At 36.5% G+C, this 19,722-nt stretch overlaps 2 protein-coding genes across 6 annotated transcripts; one reads left to right on the forward strand and one right to left on the reverse strand.

The window, feature by feature from the left end:
• The first annotated feature begins 3,703 nt into the window (after positions 1 to 3,703).
• LOC18441903 (Acid phosphatase/vanadium-dependent haloperoxidase-related protein) lies at positions 3,704 to 11,862 on the forward strand. 2 transcript variants are annotated; one of them, XM_088868949.1, is made up of 5 exons: positions 3,704 to 4,266; positions 7,200 to 7,356; positions 7,810 to 7,860; positions 9,686 to 9,778; positions 11,371 to 11,862. In XM_088868949.1, exons 1-5 carry the CDS (start codon positions 4,136 to 4,138, stop codon positions 11,434 to 11,436), a joined length of 498 nt encoding a protein of 165 aa, XP_088725075.1. In that variant the 5' UTR covers positions 3,704 to 4,135; the 3' UTR covers positions 11,437 to 11,862. The 2 variants fall into 2 exon arrangements, with proteins under 2 accessions (XP_088725075.1, XP_088725076.1); XM_088868950.1 differs by having other exon boundaries at positions 3,801 to 4,266; positions 7,192 to 7,356.
• Positions 11,863 to 12,013: 151 nt separating this feature from the next.
• Positions 12,014 to 18,352, reverse strand: MLS (malate synthase). Of its 4 annotated transcripts, XM_006852127.4 has the most exons (4): positions 17,868 to 18,352; positions 17,310 to 17,638; positions 14,024 to 14,354; positions 12,014 to 12,984 (listed from the first exon to the last, which is right to left on the reverse strand). In XM_006852127.4, the coding sequence occupies exons 1-4, from the start codon at positions 18,279 to 18,281 to the stop codon at positions 12,331 to 12,333; spliced, it is 1,728 nt and encodes a 575-aa protein (XP_006852189.3). In that variant the 5' UTR covers positions 18,282 to 18,352; the 3' UTR covers positions 12,014 to 12,330. The 4 variants fall into 4 exon arrangements, with proteins under 4 accessions (XP_006852189.3, XP_088725072.1, XP_088725073.1 ...); XM_088868946.1 differs by lacking the exon at positions 17,310 to 17,638; XM_088868947.1 differs by lacking the exons at positions 17,310 to 17,638; positions 17,868 to 18,352 and adding an exon at positions 14,908 to 15,297.
• Between the last annotated feature and the right edge of the window lie 1,370 nt (positions 18,353 to 19,722).

Here is a 19,722-nt window from a genome sequence, read left to right on the forward strand (position 1 = left end):
CTGCGAGGTGACATTGGGCATTAAAGTTAATTTCAATAAATCTTCAATTATTGGGATTAATTGTATAGCTTCAGAGGTTGGAAATTTGGCAAATTCGATTGGATTTAAGGTGTGTAGCTTTCCTGTTATCTACTTGGGGATTCCGATCTCAGATTTGAGACTCTCTATCTCGGTTTGGGATAGGATTATAGAGCAGGTTCAGGTAAAACTTGCTCTTTGGAAACCCAAATATCTCTCATTGGGTGGGATATGAATTCTATTCCAGGATCGATTGCAAAAAACCTGAAAAAAATGATGAGAGACTTTCTATGGGGCTCCTTTGAAAGCAATTGAAAGTATCACTTTTTGAGATGAGATAGAATATGCACTCCGAAGAAGGAAGGTGGTTTGGGGATTCGCAAAATAAAAACTTTTAGCCTTCGTTATAATGTAAATGGTGGTGGTGCAACCTTCTTTTAAAGGACCATCTTTGGTATAAAGTTTTACTTGCTAAATATGGTATGGATAGATCCCAATTGTGGTTAGGTAGTAATAGAGGGCAAAATTTGTCACTACTGTGGAAATCTCTATTGAGTTATAGACCTATGATTTCAGGCAATTTTCGCTTGGCAGTGGGAAGCGGTGAGAAGGTTTCATTTTGACATCATAAGTGGCTAGGGGATTACCCTTTGAAGTGGACTTTCTGGGATCTATACAGCATTATAACAAGACCCAATTTAAAAGTCAGTGAGGCGATAGATTGGAGAGGGCAAAATATTTATTGGGACATACAAATTGCTAATGGACGTTTAAGCAATGAGCTTCTCGGCCAATGGTGTCAACTTATGGAGTCACTTGATGAAGTCTATGTTTCAATCAACGGTGACGATGAACTGATCTGGGAAATTGAAAGTAATGGCCTATTCTCAGTGAAATCTTGCTATAACTTATTTTTTCATGATCGATGGAGATGGTCGAATAGTAACATTGCACAGATGTGGAAATGACCAATTTCTCATAAGGTACAGATTTTTGTTTGGTTGGCAGCACAAGATAAAATTCTAACTGTGGACAATTTGATTAAGAGAGGAAAATTTATGCCTAATGTGTGTCTCTTATGTAAACAAGATGCTGAAAATGGAGCACACCTCTTAATTTATTGCCCCTTTACTACGAGGCTGTGGTATTGGTTTCTAGGGATGGTGGGTGTTCTAATGCCATTACCACAATCAATAGAGGGTATTGTATCATCTTTGAAAGTCACGTCTTTACTAAAAAAAGGGCAGCAAATTTGAAAAATCTGTGTTGGTACAATCCTTTGGGAAGTGTGGAGGGAGAGGAATCGAAGGACCTTTGAGGGAGTTGTTTGCTCCTTTGATCGTTTGCTCCACGTTTGTAAGACTACGATTTGGGCTTGGTTGTCGGTTCAAAAGGAAGGATGGGGTATTAGTAAGGTGGATGTTATTGTCAATTTGCATAATTTATTCTCTCTAAGACATAGTATTGCTCGTCCTAGAAATATCTTGATTGCTCCATGCCCTGATGATAGAACTTAGATGGAAGTTCTATTGGCAACTCAAGGCCGGCTGGAATTGGTGTTGTTTTGAGGGATTGCTATGGAAGTGTTGTTTTTTCCTTTGCTGGGCACATAGGTGTCAAAACTGCTACTTTTGCTAAACTAAGCACTTTATTGTGTGGCTTGAAGATCTTTTTGGGAAAAAATCTACACTCAAGCTACGTTATTGAAGGTGATTATCTAAATGTGATTAAGTGGTGTAGATTGAAACAAAAAGTTCCATGAGAACTTTAGTCTCGTTGGTTGTATGTCATGGATTTAGTGACAAGTTTAGCAGTATCCTTTTTGCATGTTTATAAGGAGGCTAATTTTGTGGCTGACCTTCTTGCCAAAGGGGGTACTTCTTTATCCTCTCTAGTTGTTTCTGATGATGTCATTTCCTTAGATTAAAGTCTAATAAAATTATTGATCTTGCTCAAAAAAAAAAAAAAGTCTCTATCATATAATATTTTGTATTTTTAAAAAAATATGTCACGCAACTAAGTTTCTTTAATAATAGGTAAGTTGTAGTCAGAATAGGAAATTATTTCTATTGATATAAATATTTTTTTCGAAGGAAGGTTCTTCTCCCTCTTAACTTTTATCTTATTTATATCTTAAATATATCGTATAGTTTATTTTATAAAATTTATGAAAATCCTATGACATCCTTCATTTTGTGGGTCATGGTGATCTCTCTTTCCTTATTGGCTAAACTCTCTCTATATTGTCTTGAAAATCATGGGAGATCCTAATTTTATGATTATCGTGATTTCGTGATGATAGAATTCAAAGTGAATATATTCAATGAATTTTTGTGATAATCATATATCAAATGTGTGATATTCTGATTATAAAATATATATTTCTGATTTTTTATAATAAAAAATAAAGAAAATAATATGTGTTCTTGAGTGTATTTTAGCGGGATAGTTCTCTTGTATTTTAGCCAACTCCGAATAGTTGGAAAAAGGCTAAGAGGATGATGAATTCTCTTGTATTTTAAGAAAGAGGATTCCTTCGAGTGCAACTTTTTTTTTTTTAAATGAAAAAATTTATATAAGGTTGATGTGTTGAATTGTAGAGTTTCAGGTACGCTATAAAAATGCATAGAAAAATGTTGTTTTGATGTTGGAAAACTATCTAATTGATCATCTTGGCATCGAGATGTATGAATCATTATCATCATCATTTGAGTTTTGTCCTACTATTTGGAGTTAGTTACATGAATCTTATTTCGTCTTTCTACTCTATCAAAGGTTAGATCTTTAGTCAGACCATAAGTCATTATAGCCCTTTCCACTACTTCCATGCATATCCTTTTGGGCCTTCCTATTACTCTTAATAGTCTTTTACTTGAACCAATTTATTCATCCTGGTGCTGTATTTGGAGCCACCCTTAAGTTTCATTGAATATATTCACTTTGAATTCTATTATTTCTTGTCTTGCCACTCATCTATCTCAATATCATCATCTAAGCTATAATCATCCTATAGATATGTTGTTTCTCGATAGCCCAACATTTTGTCTCACAAAGCATTGCTGACCTTACAACCGTCCTAAAAAAGTTTCCTTTTAGTTTTATTGATATGAGGCGATCACATGACATTTTAGATGCACGTCTCTACTTTGCGTACCTAGTCTATGTGCGACATCTTCATCAATCTCTCTATGCTCTAGAATTATCACTCCAAGATATCAAAAATAATATCTTTTAGGTATTTTTTGCCATCAATCTTATCTACTTTCTTGTTTTCACTTATATTATCAGTTTATTATTAAACTTGTTTTCCATATATTTTGCATTTTATATATTCTGTTTTAGTGTGGCTAATTGTAAAACCTTTAGGAGTTGAGATATACAAAAATAGAAAAAGAAAATTAAGTCACAAAAATAGTACATCATGCAATACATTATCTAGACTGCCTATTTTTAAGATTTTTATACATTATCTAGACTGCCTATTTTTAAGATTTTTATGCATTTATAGATTTTAAAGTTTTAAAATTTTATAATTAAAAGTAAAAATAAATTTTAGAGCTACCTTAATAATTTTCAACACCAAAATTACATGATATGACAAAGTTTTTATGAAAAAGTTTGGACGTGCAGCTTGCTATGCAAACCACAAGGATTTGATAAAAGGAGTTATTTTTACATTGCCGCCATGACTTGGGTGGCAACAACAAAACCACATCGGCGAATTTAGCAAATCGCTTTTGAAAATTTGACGTTTTCGGTGTTAAACGATGGAATAATCGAACGCAGGGCATGGCATATTCGTTCTGATTCGATTTTAGAGAGAGAGAGACTGGTTCTTCAGATTTTAGAGAGAGATGGTTATTTAGTTGGTCCGTTACGAGACCAGCGGGAAAGAGAGAGAGATTAAGCCCAAGAGGAGCTCACTGGACATGGAGGTGGTTAGAGAGAGAGAGAGAGTTTAGCTGGTTTGTTACAGCGAGGTTTGAGAGAGAGAGAGAGAGTGTGCGTTTTGAATACCTGCTCCACACCGCCAAAAGGGCGACATCAAATCAGATCGTTGAAGAAAAACTCTCTCTCCTCTCTCTCTCTCTCTCTCTCTCTCTCTCGAACGCTCTGAATGCGTTCCTTGGACATTGGAACAATGGAGGAGCCCTCTCAAAGCATTTCATCAGCTTTGGGGAATTACCCTCTGTTTTCAGCTTTGGTTGCGTTTGTGATCGCTCAGGCTATCAAATTCTTCACTACCTGGTACTCTCTCTCTCTCTCTCTCTCTTTTATTGTCTTGTAATTTCGGAGAAAGTGGTTACAACTTACAGTCCATTGAATCTGTTTGTGTATTTTGAATTGCAACTGTGGGAGGGAGAGAACACCAGAACAAATCTAGCACGCATCGTGTTGATTTCCTTTTTGGACCTAATTTTGACGAATTAATGCAGTGGTACTATACCAGATTTTGTGAAATTAGTTGTTCCCTTTTATTATAAAGGATTGCATACAAAGAGATCATTTATCTTTTTTACATGGAGGTCACGTTCATTCTTGTTCCCTAAATTTTCAGAGGGGTGGTTGTTAGAGTATCATTCAAAGACACAAAGTTAAAAAAAAAACAAAATTCTTGGATTTTGTGACTCACCGTAAACCATCCAATTTGACGTGGTGGGATGATTGTGAACTCTATGTACAAAAGATAAATGGTCTTTTGTAGATAATCCTTTAATATAATCCATTCTTTAAATACTTGAGATATTCTTGAATTTTCAAGTGGGCATGGTAATTGGGTCTAGTAGGGTGTGTTGGCTTGACTTTCAGGTCCAAATTCCCGATTCGGATGGTTGAGTTTGAGTCCAAAAGTATGGACCGGGTTGTTGGGTTGGGTTTACCTAAGATGGTCACGTCCGGTATGATTAAACTGGACCAGAGTGAATATATATAGAACCGGTTTTTAAGCCTGTTCCTTTTGCTTTATTGTGGCTCCGACATTTGAACGATTTGTAAATATCAATAAAAGAGAAGAGGTACTTTTACCATTTCATAAAGGGTAAAGTCAAAATTCTTATATATGTATATATATATATATATATATATATGAAAAAGTTTATATAAGCTAACCCCTTAAAATATAAAATTAAGGTACACCTCTAAAATCCTTTAAAAAAAGTTGTTTTGATGTTGGAAAAACATCTAATTGATCATCTCGACATCGAGTTGAACAGATATGGAGTAAAAATAAATTTTCAGTCCTAAAAATAGTACATCTTACAATACATTATCTGGACTGTCTATTTTTAAGATTTTCATATGTTTATTGATTTGCTTGATTTTAACCATTTTTGGAGTTTAAAATTTTATAATTAGAGATAAAAGGACATTTTCACACCATCCTAAGAATATTCGCCATTAAAATTGCATCTCATGACAGAGTTGGAGGTGCACCTTACTTTGATTGTTTAAGGTTGCAACATCATGCAAACTACAATATATCGATAGATATAGACATATTTTGACATGAAGTTGGGTCCGATTGTGGGTCTGGGTTGGGTCTAGATCATTTCTAGGGCATTGTTAGGTTGGCCCCAACTAGGTTAGCGTCCCTATTATCTATGAATTTTTTTCACTTCTTTATTCTCTATAACCCTCTCATTCATGAGCTAAATTGAATCCAAACAGCTGTACAAAATAAATATGGGTCCTTGGAGTTAGTTAACATTGGTGAAGTGTTTTGTTTCAAGATTTTGATGTGTTCTTTTCTAAATTTGGAAGAGAATTTCAGCTCAGTTCTTGCTTTTTTTTCACCGTTATGTTTCCCTCTCTTCAAAGAAATTGTTTGAGGTGATTTTTGGCATAATAGTGGTCTCCCCAATGAAATATTGAATCTTGATTGCAATGCATCGTTATTGTGGATGTAGGCCAATGTGCTCTTTGTTAATCTTTATATTCATGTGATTACATTATATTATGATCTACTTATTTTTTACTCCACTTTTAATTTCTTGGATAGCGTACATCATGATGTGGGTTTCTATATTTTTAATATATATATATATATATATATATATATATATATATATATATATATATATATATATATATATATATATATATATATATATATGCGTGCGTGCGTGCGTGCGTGCGAGAAAAATTTATATAAGGTGTCAACCTTATACTGTAGCGCACCTCAAAAATCCATCCAAAACGGTTGTTTCGATGTCAAACAACCCTACAATTGATCATCATAGCTTTGAAATGTATAGATATAAAAAAATAAATAAATTTCAAGTCCAAAAAATAGTACATATTTTAACACATTATCTAGATCGTTCATTTTCAAGATTTTTGAGTGCTTATAGATCTGCACAACTTTTGGGGCTTTAAATTTCGTAATTAGGGAGGAAAATGTATTTTTTGCCCATCACAAGGGTCTTGGGCAACAGAACAACCTTTTTGGGTGGATTTTGAGGTGCACACTGCTTTTATAGTTGAGAGTCAGTAAACTTAGGTGGGCTGGCCATGTGCAACACTTGTTAGGGAGTGCGAGTTGGTTCAAATGGAAGGTTAAAAAAGAGCAAAGGGTAGGTCCAAAATGACATAGTTGGAAGTAGTAAGAAAAAAATATAGGGACTTATGGCTTCACTGAGGGTATGATCCCTAATAGAGCAGAATGACAGACCAAGATTCATATAGCGGACCTTAAATAGGGAAAAGGATCTGATGATGATGCTAACTCTACTTCTACAATGGACACCCTATACAAGCTGCACCCATATATATATAGTGAATTGTTTCATGCGAACTATCCCATATGAAACCTCCACTGTCCAACTTAATTGGACTATGAATATTGTAGCATGTCCTTGCAATCTCTAACATCCAACTATCTTGGACAGTGGAGGTTTTATACGGGCTAGCCCGCATAAAGTCGTGTCCTATATTCTCATCAATTTAACTAAGAATATAAATCAAGAGTTGTGAGTCAACTTTGGGTTTCTAGGTACACATCCTTCTTGAATTGCTTCATCATGCGTATCCTTTTTCCAAGTCTATAAGTTCCATTACATTTTGTAGATTCTTTTCACATGCTTGTTTGTGGTAAGAATGTTTGAAGTAATACCACAAATCATCTTTTATACGTTCTATTTGGAACTGATGTCTAAGTGTACATAATTTTTTTAGATATGCAGGTTTAAGGAGAGACGATGGGATTTAAAACTACTTATTGGATCTGGTGGAATGCCATCATCCCATTCTGCCACAGTTACTGCTTTGGCAGTAGCTATTGGGTTCAAGGATGGCTTTGAAGGATCTGTATTTGCTGTTGCGATGGTCTTCGCTTGTGTTGTATGTTTCTTCCCTTTGAATAACTAATGGAACCTGCAATTTTATTTTGATTAGTGTTCTTATTATGTTTTATGTATAGGAAAGTATGATGTAGTCCAATGGGCTTGAAAAATCATATATCTTTGGGTTCGTAGCTATCATCATCTAGTGAAATTATGGTCGGTGCTGCATAGTGAGTGGACCCACCACAACACGACATGACACCAAGGATGGGTCCCTCTCTCTCTCCATCACCATCCATTTGTCATCTAGATGTTGATGATCCAGTGAAACTACGGTTTTCCATTAATCTGTCGCACCATCATATACTTGCCATTTACTTCTCAATCCTCCGAAATATAAAAGATTTACAGCTTTAAACTTTGTTATTGAAATTTTTTGGCCCATTGGTGTATGTTTCTGCTCATCAACAGTATGGGATAATCAGTATTATGTTGGTTGGCATCATTTCAGGTGATGTATGATGCGTTTGGTGTAAGATTACATGCTGGGCGTCAAGCAGAGGTATGGACACTCTGCTCATGAAAGCTACTTCGATGGTTAAATCTTGTAGGTTAAAGTAGCCTTTTTGTGCGTGTCCTGAGATTTCGCCGTTTTTGGTTCTAATATCTTTTCATGCTATCTCATTTTTCTATTTGAATGTGAATCACAACAGTTTGATTAACTGAAAATGTTTTGTTTTGTTATGTCTTTTTTCTTAATATAAAAATGTTCATTATCTGAAAGCGGAATGCATTAATTCATCCCAAACCCGAGGATCCTCAACATCATTGACAAAGGTCACCATTATATGAGTAAAATACAGTCAAGGAACCTCAGTGTCATTGATAAATGTTACCACCATATGAGTAAAATACAGCTGTTGGAGACTATTCCCCCAAAACTGCCTCAAGGCTAAGAAACAACACTCTTCAAATCAGATATCTAAACCACAGCCCCACACAGAGATAGACACAAAGAAAGAGAATACAGGCACCAAAGGCTAACCCTTTCTGCCTCATATCTCCACCCAAAATACAAATGGAGAAAAACAAATTCTGAAGTTTTGTTCTCTTATTCACGCTAAAGCAGTTATAGGAATGCAATTTGCATTTGGGTGAGAATATGCTTCTCTAAATGAGAAAAATCTCACAAAAGCTTGTACACCTTATTTGTGAAAAAACCTCTTTCCTAATGATGCCGGGGAAATATATACATGTCTTTTATTAGTGAATTTCTGTATATATGGGGGTTTCTCTAATTTGCATTTGGGTTAGAATATACTCCTCTAAATGAGAAAACTCCCACAAAAGCTTGTACACCTTATTTGCGAAAAAGACCTCTTTATACATGTCTTTTATTAGTGAATTTCTCTATATATGGGGGTTTCTCCAGGTTTCTCATTTAAATAAATTTCCATTACGTAGATTTGATTCCAAATAGAACAATTTAGTTATTGTTACAAAGAACTATGTTAACAATATTTGGTGTACCTTTGATAGAGAAAAACAATAGAGATATATGCAGGAGAGTCAGGGGTGGAAAGAGTAGATGAGAGCTGCCTTTACTTTCCATTTTAACTAGGGAAGAGTAACATGACCTAGATAATGACATCATATGCGTACAAGGGTTAGAAAGACAAGGAAAACTATCATTGCTACCCAATTATGTACTTCAGAAAAACTAAACAGCCTAACCAAGGATGCCAGACACCGATTACTGTATTTCATTTTTTAAAATGTCCTGAGTATCCTAATGACAAAATTTGAAACATCTATTTATGGTTTTCGTCATATATATTGTGGCATATATAAAAATACAGAAAGTATGGCCTGTAGTGTATATTGTAAATGTCGTTTTTACTAGATTATATATTGTAAAGATTCTATATCTATATGCATTTTCATATTATGTTCATGATATACATCAGGTGTATCATATTATACATTTTTTAGGTACATACATATTATCATGCAAACTTTATATTTTGTTTGTCATTATTGTATTTAAATCATTTTCGCATTTCTTGGTAACAGAATTCTGGACATTTACAAGTGTGTGGGTATCGTAGGTTCGAGAATCCTTTCTTAGAGCAAGAATAGGAGCAAAGATCTGATTGTTTCCCAAGATGTTCATTGCCCACATATGTTTTTTTCCAATCAGTTACATTACCATCATGTCTTACAGCCTAAGCGTTCAGCTCATCGAACATATGAGCAATTATTGGCACTTTTTGCTTGTACTTAATGTTCATGAGTTTCTCTAGAACATTTAGAAGCATCTTTCCATTTGCTTATGTAGGTTGATGTTGATAGATTATCCTTTATCTGAGTGTTTGAGTTTTTTGTAGGTATTGAACCAAATTGTGTATGAACTGCCAGCTGAACATCCTCTGGCCGACACAAGACCACTCCGCGAACTTCTTGGCCACACTCCCACTCAGGTAGAAAGCAAAGCATTATCTTTTCTTACTCATAGAACTTCTTATCATTTCATAATTTCACATCATTGAGTCCCACATTCATAAATTGAGATGCTCTTATGGCACCAAAGTATTTTATCTTTATTTATGGGCAAGTCCTTGTGCATAGTTACAAGGAGTTGTGGAATTTTTCTTTCAAAACTGTTGCAACATACAAAACTTCAAATTTATGGATTGATTTTGGATTCAAAGTTTGTTAGTAAATGTTGGGTTTAGAGAAGAATTATTCCATTTTATGGTAGTGTATATTACAGTCATACTTCTCCCATTATATGTGCATCTCATTTTTTTTGGGGGAAAATATACATCTCATTTTAATTATAATTATCTTTTGTCAATGGATAAGAAGGTGCACAAGAGGGGATAACCTATATATATTCATCCCCAGTTATTTTTCAAATTCTAAACACCTTGGAGTGTCAAACAAGATTCCATGAAATTCTAAACACCTTGGAGTGTCAAACAAGATTCCATCAAAATTATGTTTCTACTTTCCTCAAGGAGGCAACTTCACATTTCTACAACCCTATCTTGAGAAGCTTCACTCTACCCAGTATTTTCCATTTGAAGATTAAGATCCCCCATACTCACCCATCGAAACTCAAACCTTTACAAGCAATTTTAAGGATGTTCCTTTCATTCTTCCACCATTATTTGCCTTGCCCTTACTCATTTGGAAATTATCTCATTAATCCTTTCTTAAACCCCAAGAATTGCAAAATGAGAGGAGTGCAAAGGTTAAGTTGAAATGTGAACCAGGAGATGGCAAACGTATGAATAAAATAAGCCCATACTTCCCCCAAACGCAGAATTTGTCGGAAGATACTCGATTGCCTATCCTCACATCACATAAAAATTGAGGAATTAAAACCCCTAGGTTGTGGATGATCACCAATCAGAGTATTGTCCTTGACAGTCAACAGCCATCCAAATTTGGGCATGAGAGCCTATTAAGTGATTTACCTAAGATTATCACGTTCGGCATTGATATCTAAACGTTTTCATTACTATCCCTTGAAGGCATGGAGGACCCTTCCAACGGGCAGAACATGCATGCCAACTTATAATCTTCCTTCATGAAACCCTTCAACCCGTCATAAGCTTACTGAAACCCATGGACCCCAAACCTAAGGTGGATATTTTGGGAAAATCTTGGACACTGTGATTTTTATTTATACTTTTATGGGAATAGGTTGGTGATTTGTCACATATCCTTGGGGAGATAACAAGACCATGAACTCCTTGGCTAGAGAGGGTGGTTACATTATATGGTAAGGGATAGTTACAAGTGCCCCTAGATAATACCAGAGTTCACTATAAGATAATATTTTTGCACGAGTTTGTTATCAAATTATCAGATGTTTCATGGGCCTTTTCCACAAATAATCTCTCTCTCTCTCTCTCTCTATATATATATATATATATATATATCCTTTTCTTCAACCAGCATCCTCCTTGATTAGTTGATGAGATAGATAATGGCAGATAATGGCAGTGTGTACCTTGTCTTTGTGCTTTATATTTGGTTTTCTGAATAGTACAAATGTTCTCAGGTCATTGCTGGGGCAATGCTAGGATGCGTCACAGCCATTGTTGCGCGCATCCTTTCCTTGTTGTAGTCAGCATTCCAGCTTTCTACGGGAAAGAGAGGTATTTTTGTTGATTACTGGGATATTATGAGGAGGTCACTCTACAGGAAAGAGAGGTATGGTTGTTGATTACTGGGATATTATGAGGAGGTCACTCTACAGGAAAGAGAGGTATGGTTGTTGATTACTGGGATATTATGAGGAGGTCACGAGATGAGAAGTTGCCTGCATGGGCTCGATCCTCTTCATGGAGTTGTAACCGAACTGTTTGCTTGGGATTGCTGCATAAATTCTTGTTTGTCTGGTTAGATAAACCTGTTGATTTAGTTGTTCATTAGTAATTACTGTCATTCACTATCTCTCTGTCATTCGATTTTTAGTAATGTAACATTCATGAATCATAAATGTTTCTGCGTGTACTATATATATAAGATAAACTCTTAGTCAGGTTGGAAATTTGAATGGCCTTTGCATGTACTTAATTATAGGCCCATTTTTCTGAATCATTGTTACTTGGCATGCTTATTTTAACGTCGCTCATATTTTCCTCTTTGTTGTGTGCGTGCATACATGTGCATGTGTGTGTGTTAGAGAGAGAGAGAGTGTGTGAGAGAAGGAGATTTGGTTTCATTGACATTATTAAATATCCACACTCGGATGCACACACAGGAAGTTGGTTACCTACAATACTCAGAATATAGTGTGATGGATTGGTGAAATGCACTGGTTTGGTTTGGTGGAGGTGGGGGTTGGGGGGGGAAGGGGGGGGGTGGACGAGAGAGAGACTCCTGGGGTGCTCACAGATGATAGAAGGCACTTGAGCTGACCATAGCAGAGGGTGATTCCAGGGTGATCACCAAAACAAAAAGTAGGTGGCTATTATTTGCTTTTGAGAGAGAGAGAGAGAGAGACCACTAGCACTAGCTAAATCCTCGATGAGGGATGAAGCTGGACAATATGCTTATAAGCATCTAGAGTGAGAAACTCATGCAGCACCGGTGATGTGCACTGCTGAGCAAACATCTTTCCAGCCACCCTATATATTCCCTTTCGAAATGCCTCAATCCCGACTTCTCTCTCTATCCTTATCATCTCCTCGTCCAGCACCCTTCCAAACAGCTCCAGTCCCATTCTCACTCCTTTCACTCCATCTCCATCCAAAACTGCACCATGTTTCATCCATTGCCAAACTTGAGCCCTACTAATCTCTGCTGTGGCTGCATCCTCCATTAAGTTATACAGAGGAACAGACCCAGTTCCATTGAGCCATGCTGCAATATATTGGATCCCAACTCTTGTGTTTAGGCGTAAGCCCTCAAGTGATCGAGAACCACGAGGACGTTGTATGAGGTCTTCGTCTGTTAAGTTAGCAGCATCTAAACGCTTAGAGCTTTGGATCTGGTTAGGCTGGTTTGCCATGTGAGAGTTGAAGACCTCAATGGCCACCTGAACCAAGCCTGGGTGTGCAACCCATGTGCCATCATGACCTGCTCTTACTTCACGAAGCTTGTCTTTGTGTACGAGGTCTAGAGCCGCTTGGTTACCAGCTGGATCGTTCTTGATGGGAATCTGAGCTGCCTGCTCCCATACACACACAGGTGACGTGTGTTATAATTGTTGTAGTTGGTGTTATTATGGGAAGGCAGTCTTTACAAAGTTTATATATGATATATTGGATGCTGGCAGATTGTCAGCTATCTGCTCTTAAAGAGAGTCAATGCAGATTAATCACTGTTCTTGATGATGGACATTCAAACAAGTTGTGTTAATCTGCACCATCCACATTGGAGATTACACTAGCCACATTGGAAATTGATGGTAGATGCCTTGAGTGTGTGCCGAATACCATGTACAACTTGTGTGTGCTTTACAATCAATATCTTGGTGTGTGTTCACAAAATTCACATTATAGGATATTGTCAACAAACCCTTTTCTTTATTGTTGTCGTTGTTGTTGTCGAGGATGGAAGGTGTACAAGGATATCGAGATGAATATGTAGAAGTGGATTCTACCTTTACTATTGACTATTTTATATCCTAGCCTAATACCATCGATTCGACGGATGTAAGGTGTTGGAAAGAGGATGGGACACATCAGATAATGTCCTGGCCCTAAGGTCTTGCACACCAGATGGGTTTTGCTCTCTCATTTGCGACCCATTCATTGTTTAGATCGTTACTGGGCTAAGATTCAAAATAGACAAGCTAGATATCTGAATTCTATCTGATCATCTAATCATTCCAATTATTATTATTATTAGGAAACATATTCAATGGGTACACTGAATTTTGTGCAGCACTTTTGTACCACCCAAGCCATCAAATTTTTTATGGACTTTGAGTGGAAGAATGACATAACCCAGCTGTCCTTAGTTGACATCTGACAGTTGAGGCAATGTGGAAGTACTGTAGGAAATTTAGAGCACTCATTGTGTATGAACCATGATTATCATTATTGCCATCCTACTACACTAGTATTAGTGAGTAGTAGTATTTTTTTTTTTTTTGAGAATGTTAAACGTATGTGAGTAGTAGTAGTGTTAGTAGCAGTGATAGTAGTATCATTCATACTTATATTATTAGTACTAATAATTGGAGTAGAAAAGGAGAAAAATACCATGCCACCCATAGCATGCACCCCGCGCTTGTGGCAAGTGTGGATGAGGAGGTCGGAGTACGACTTCATGAAGTGTTGGGCCATCCCCACTTGCACTCGGTCTGGCAAGAGGCGGTCAGGGTGCGCTCTAAAAGTCTTGACATAACTGAAGATGTAATCCCACCGCCCACAGTTAAGCCCAACAGAGTGGTCACGCAACTCGTAAAGGATTTCATCCATTTGGAACACTGCTGGAAGCGTCTCTATGAGCACTGTTGCTCGTATGCTACCCCTTGGAATGCGAGCGGCGTCCTCTGCCCTCTCGAACACTGCATTCCATATCGCAGCTTCCCTGAACAAACAATTGTGTCCATTAGCACTAAAATAAGTATTGAGTCGGCTTTGTTTCAATTAAATTGTTGGTTTTGGTTCTTTGATCGAAGAGGTTCAGGCTTGGGGGCCATAAGAGTAGCATTAGAGGTTTCTGTCAAAAAAAAGAGTAGCATTAGAGGTTTCCAACCTAGTTAACATGACACCAAAACCATGAATAAATCCTATGAGAAGTTACCATAACTAAATCCAATGAAGGTTCTAATGCAAGGTTGAAGTCTTAAACGTACCCAAACCCAAGAAAACTAATGCCTAACCATTGAAGACTTTAGCCTTTCTATTTATTTATATAAAATGTAACCTGTTGTAAGAAAATAGATATAAATTTCAGATAAGGAAATGTCTCGGAAAAACGTAGAAATGGTCCATTAATATTAAAAAGAGTTCAATTTGTTTTTTCCCAAATCAAATGTTTCAGATTGTGAGCATGCATGTTGCTCGTCTTAAGCTGTATCATATACTTGGAGTGGATTGAAGATCTAATGGTCTTTACCAAGAAGAAAGAATGAGCGTACTCTGATTAGTTGTCATAATCGGATTCTGATCCATCATCGGGACCCGGTGAGTAGGGTTTGGGTTTAGTCCAGCCTGGGCCTAACTGGGTTACGTAGATCCAGGCGCAGTTGTAACCATTCTGGTAGATAGGGTCCGAGTTGGCCTGACGTGGAGCCCACCAGATTCAGGTTGGGTTTGAGTCTGCCTCGGATCCTGCTAGGTCAAGTCTGGGTTTACATGCCTAAGTCTTTGAGCGCATACTACAGAGAGAGAGACCTAACTCTTTGAGCGCATACTAGATAGAGAGAGAGACCTAACTCTTTGAGCGCATACTAGATAGAGAGAGAGAGAGAGAACGTTTTTAAAAGCAAGTGAGAGAGAGAGAGACGCCTAACTCTTTGAGCGCATACTAGATATAGAGAGAGAGAGAGAACGTTTTTAAGAGCAAGTGGTTGCCAGTGCTAGACTGAAGCCCTCTACAAAGGAGCCCTGCCTTTGGCATTTACAGTAGCATGCAAAGCGCGACTAATATTAATATAATTTTCAGGTATCTTTTAGTCCATGGGAGAGAGTGGATTGTTAAGGGTTCGGGTCCGGCTTGACTCCAACCCAAACCAATCGGATTGGGCCCTAGCTGGATCCAAACCAAACTTGAACCGAGGTCGCGTCGAGGTCGAGACAAAAGAAAAATATTATTTTATAATATATAAATAACATTGCACGTATATTAAAAATCATGCCCCCAGTTTGGTCAGGTCTTCGTATCTTTTCTTACTACTTTCAACTATGTTCTTTTGGATGTAGCCCTTACTATGTTGAAACTTTTTAATTGAACTAACTCGCACCTTCTAACAAGTATTTTGCTTATTTGAACTAACACGCACCTTCTAACAAGTACTTTGCTCACTTGAACTAATTTACACCTTCTAACTAGTGCTTTGCTTTGTCATGCGCAACATATGACCATCACCTAAAGCCTACTCTCCCGTATATACATATATATTATATATAAATATCGTGTTATAATATCATGTTATAATATCGTGTTGGGCCGGGTTAGGTTGACCTTCATTCGGACACAACCCAACCTAACTTGATAAGATCATCTTTACCCAGATCCAAATGCAAACTAGGTCGGGTCTTGGATCTTGACCATTACTAGACCCACCAACTTTGGGTGGGAGCACTTTCCCATATATATATATATATATATGAAAAAGATTCTGTCACCCTATAGGCCGACAACTATAGTGTCAGCTAATGACCTATATTGAATCTAGGCCCAATCTAATGGTTACGACCTCATTTCATATTTGAATTTTCATATTATTATACAAATTCAAATCATTTGAAATTTTGAACGACAATTTTAAAAAATAATTAGAATCTAATAAAAATATTAAAAATTAATTCGAAAATATAAATAGACTAAAATACTCTCGAAACGTTTTAGGAATATTTTGGTCCATTTATATTTTACAAATTATTTTTTATATATTTTTATTATGTGTGCCTTGATGAGTAGAATGTACACCTAAATTTTCAAGTTATTTGGATTGGTGAAAAAAAAAATTGAAATACGAAATAAAGTTGTGACAATTAGATCGACCCAGATTTAATATGGGTCATTGGCTGACACAAGAAGCATATATATATATATATATATATATATATATATATATATATATATATATATATATATATATATATATATATATATATATATATATATATATAAAGTTGTGACAATCAGATCGACCCAGATTTAATATGGGTCATTGGCTGACACAAGAAGCATATATATATATATATATATATATATATATATATATATATATATATATATATATATATATATATATATATATATATATATATATATATATATATATATATATATATAGGAAAAGTCTTCCCCTTATGGATGAAAATGAAAAGTGATTTCGCTTACTCTCATCACCGTGAAAAGTTCATTGCACGGTCACGATTGTCCGACAGTGTTTTATTTTTCATTTTTTTTCTACAAATCAAAATGATCTAAAATTTGGAGCGTCTATATATCTTAGTGAGGTGCACTTAATAAAAATATAAAAAAATAATTCATGAAAAAATGACCAAAATACCTCAAAACTTTTTTAGGGTATTTTGGTCAATTTTTTTCATATAAAATATCCTTTTGATATTTTCCATAGATTTCGCTTATTTTTTATGAATGCACGCTTCAAATTTTAGCTCATTCCAATATGTAGAAAAAAAATAAAAAATAAAATACTATTAAACAATTATGACCGTGTGATGAACTTTGGACAGTGATAAGTATAGACAAAATCATTGTTCATTTTCGCCACGTTTTATAGTGTCTTTTTATTTATATATATATATATATATTCAGAGAGAGAGAGAGAGAGAGAGAGAGATATGCCTAGAGTGCTCCATCTTGGGCAAGTAGAAGAAGGGACCAAAGCCAGCTCCTCTGAGGGACCTGAATGCGGCGTAGTTATGGTAAAAGTAGAGCCCAAAGTCCACGAGGCAACCAGTTGTTGGCTGACCATCAATGACTATGTGAGCCTCAGGCAAGTGCCAACCCCTTGGCCTCACAAACAGCATGGCTATGTTTTCCTTATTCAGTTTGTATTCTCTCTTTCTATCTGAATCCACAAAGTTTATGCTTCCATCCACTGCGTCTTTCAGGTTAACTTGGCCTTTCATCAGGTTGTCCCATGTTGGAGACAGAGAATCCTCGAAATCAGCCTGTTTGTTTTGCATGTTAGCACCATTTCATGTAATATCTTCATCATCTAGCCCAAACAAAGAATAACAGGATCCTCTCTTTCTCTAAATACATATATAACACACACATACGTCTCTCTCTCTCTAAATACATATATAACACACACATACGTCTCTCTCTCTTAATGCAAAAGCAACACACACATCAATCTTGCCTACCCAAATGCTACAAATGATCCAGGATCCTTACCATGAACACTTTAGCTCCTGAGTTAAGAGCATTGATGATCATCTTCCTCTCCACTGGTCCCGTGATCTCGACCCTCCGATCAGCCACCGCTGGTGGAACTGGCGCACAGACCCACCCGCCCTGGCGCACCCACTTGGACCCAGGCTCGAACCCAGGGAGCTCGCCCCCATCATATCGAGCCTGAGCCTCCTTCCTGCAAGCCATTGCGTACTTCACTCGAGGTCTAAATTCCCTCTCTAGATCCGCAACAAATTCGAGAGCTTCTCGACTCAAAATCCTCGCGAATTCGTGATCGTACCGACCTCGAATCTCGACTCCTTGAGGTGAATCATAGACATCGCCACCCCTCTCCATCTTTCTTCCCCTGTCCCTCTCACCACCTTCTACAACATACACATTGCTACCCCTCTCCATCTCTCTTTCTTCCGTTGTTTCTCTCTCTAGTTTCCTGTCTCTCACTATGGTGTCCTCTCTTGTTTCTCTTTGCTACCTCTAAAGCTGTTCATGTATATATATAGATAGACATATATTCAAACATGAACAGCTATACGTAACAAAAAGGAGTACGTTCTTATCACATCGGATGGCTGAGTATTCATCGTTAAGGGATGTAAGATTTGATCTGGACCGTCCGATGAAAGGCTTATCCGGTTTGGCATTTCTAGGACGGCCACATGCATAATGAGTCATGGGCGTGGCATATGGTCTAACACTCTAAATATAGGACTGCGAGACAACGTCGGAAAACGGCGACCGTTATCACAAGTGTCTTTTGTGCAAGGAAGAGACAATATTTAAGACGTCGCCTAGAGTGCACCTCCGCGGGATCATACTATGCTTTAAAACCCTGATCAAATGGGTGAATGAACCATCTTGGAAACTAATTTGATATCCAAATCGCCGACCCGGAACGGTCATATGACAATAGGGGAGAATTGGGTAGATAAAAAAAGTAAAAAAAATTAAAAAATAAAAGGAAAAAAATAATATTTATATCGTGGAAATTGAATGATCCAGATCACTCAATTCCCTGACAGTATCAATAAGGGCCAATTAGTTCTCAGGTCGAAACATAGAATTAGGCGAGCTCCTATAAAATGATTGGGAACTAGGTGATCCATATTACAGAAGCGGTTGGACCATTTTGTGGGAGTTGGTCTGATTCTCAGTTTCGATTGAGAACTTGATGGTCCCTACCGATTCTCAATCAAAATCGGGCGATTCCGATCCATATCAACAGTTTTTCAAAAAAATTAATTATTTATATGAAATAATTTTTATTTTGGAAGATTAAGCTTTGAAGGAGCAAGAACTTGCGCTAACATTTTTGGGATCCTTACTAGAATCATGAGAGAGCTGTCAAAGAAACATATTTGGCTTTGAGTTCCTGAATGTTTAGATCTAACTTTTTAAAAATTAAATCGTTTCTTTGAGATAATATTATTTTTCATGCACTTAGAAGGTGCCTATGATTATTATTTTTCTACTTTTAATTTGATAACTAAATTGAGAAAGTCACATCTTAAAATAGAAAAATTGTTTCATGCGGCTGGACTACATTTCTACAATGTGGTCTAAAAAAATGTGAAGCATCCATATTAAAGATAGATGCAAGTAGATGTTTCATCTAAAAACAATAGAAATTAACTGTCCAAATGGTTTTTTACTAGAGCTATTATTTCTATTTTTTAAAATTTATTTATTTTTCATATTTACGATTACATGTCCTTCAAAACTAAGTTCTTAAAATTCATTTTAAAAATAGATTTATAAAAGGACCTGCATTTCTACGTACGGAGGCTTGGCCCTAAAATATGGTTCTGGACATACTCGAGGGCCTTAATGTCCAATATGC

This window comes from Amborella trichopoda, chromosome 6, assembly GCF_054954075.1.
Source record: "Amborella trichopoda isolate Santa Cruz 75 chromosome 6, AtrichopodaSantaCruz75HAP2 v2.0, whole genome shotgun sequence".
In the NCBI taxonomy this organism is placed as follows: Eukaryota; Viridiplantae; Streptophyta; class Magnoliopsida; order Amborellales; family Amborellaceae; genus Amborella; species Amborella trichopoda.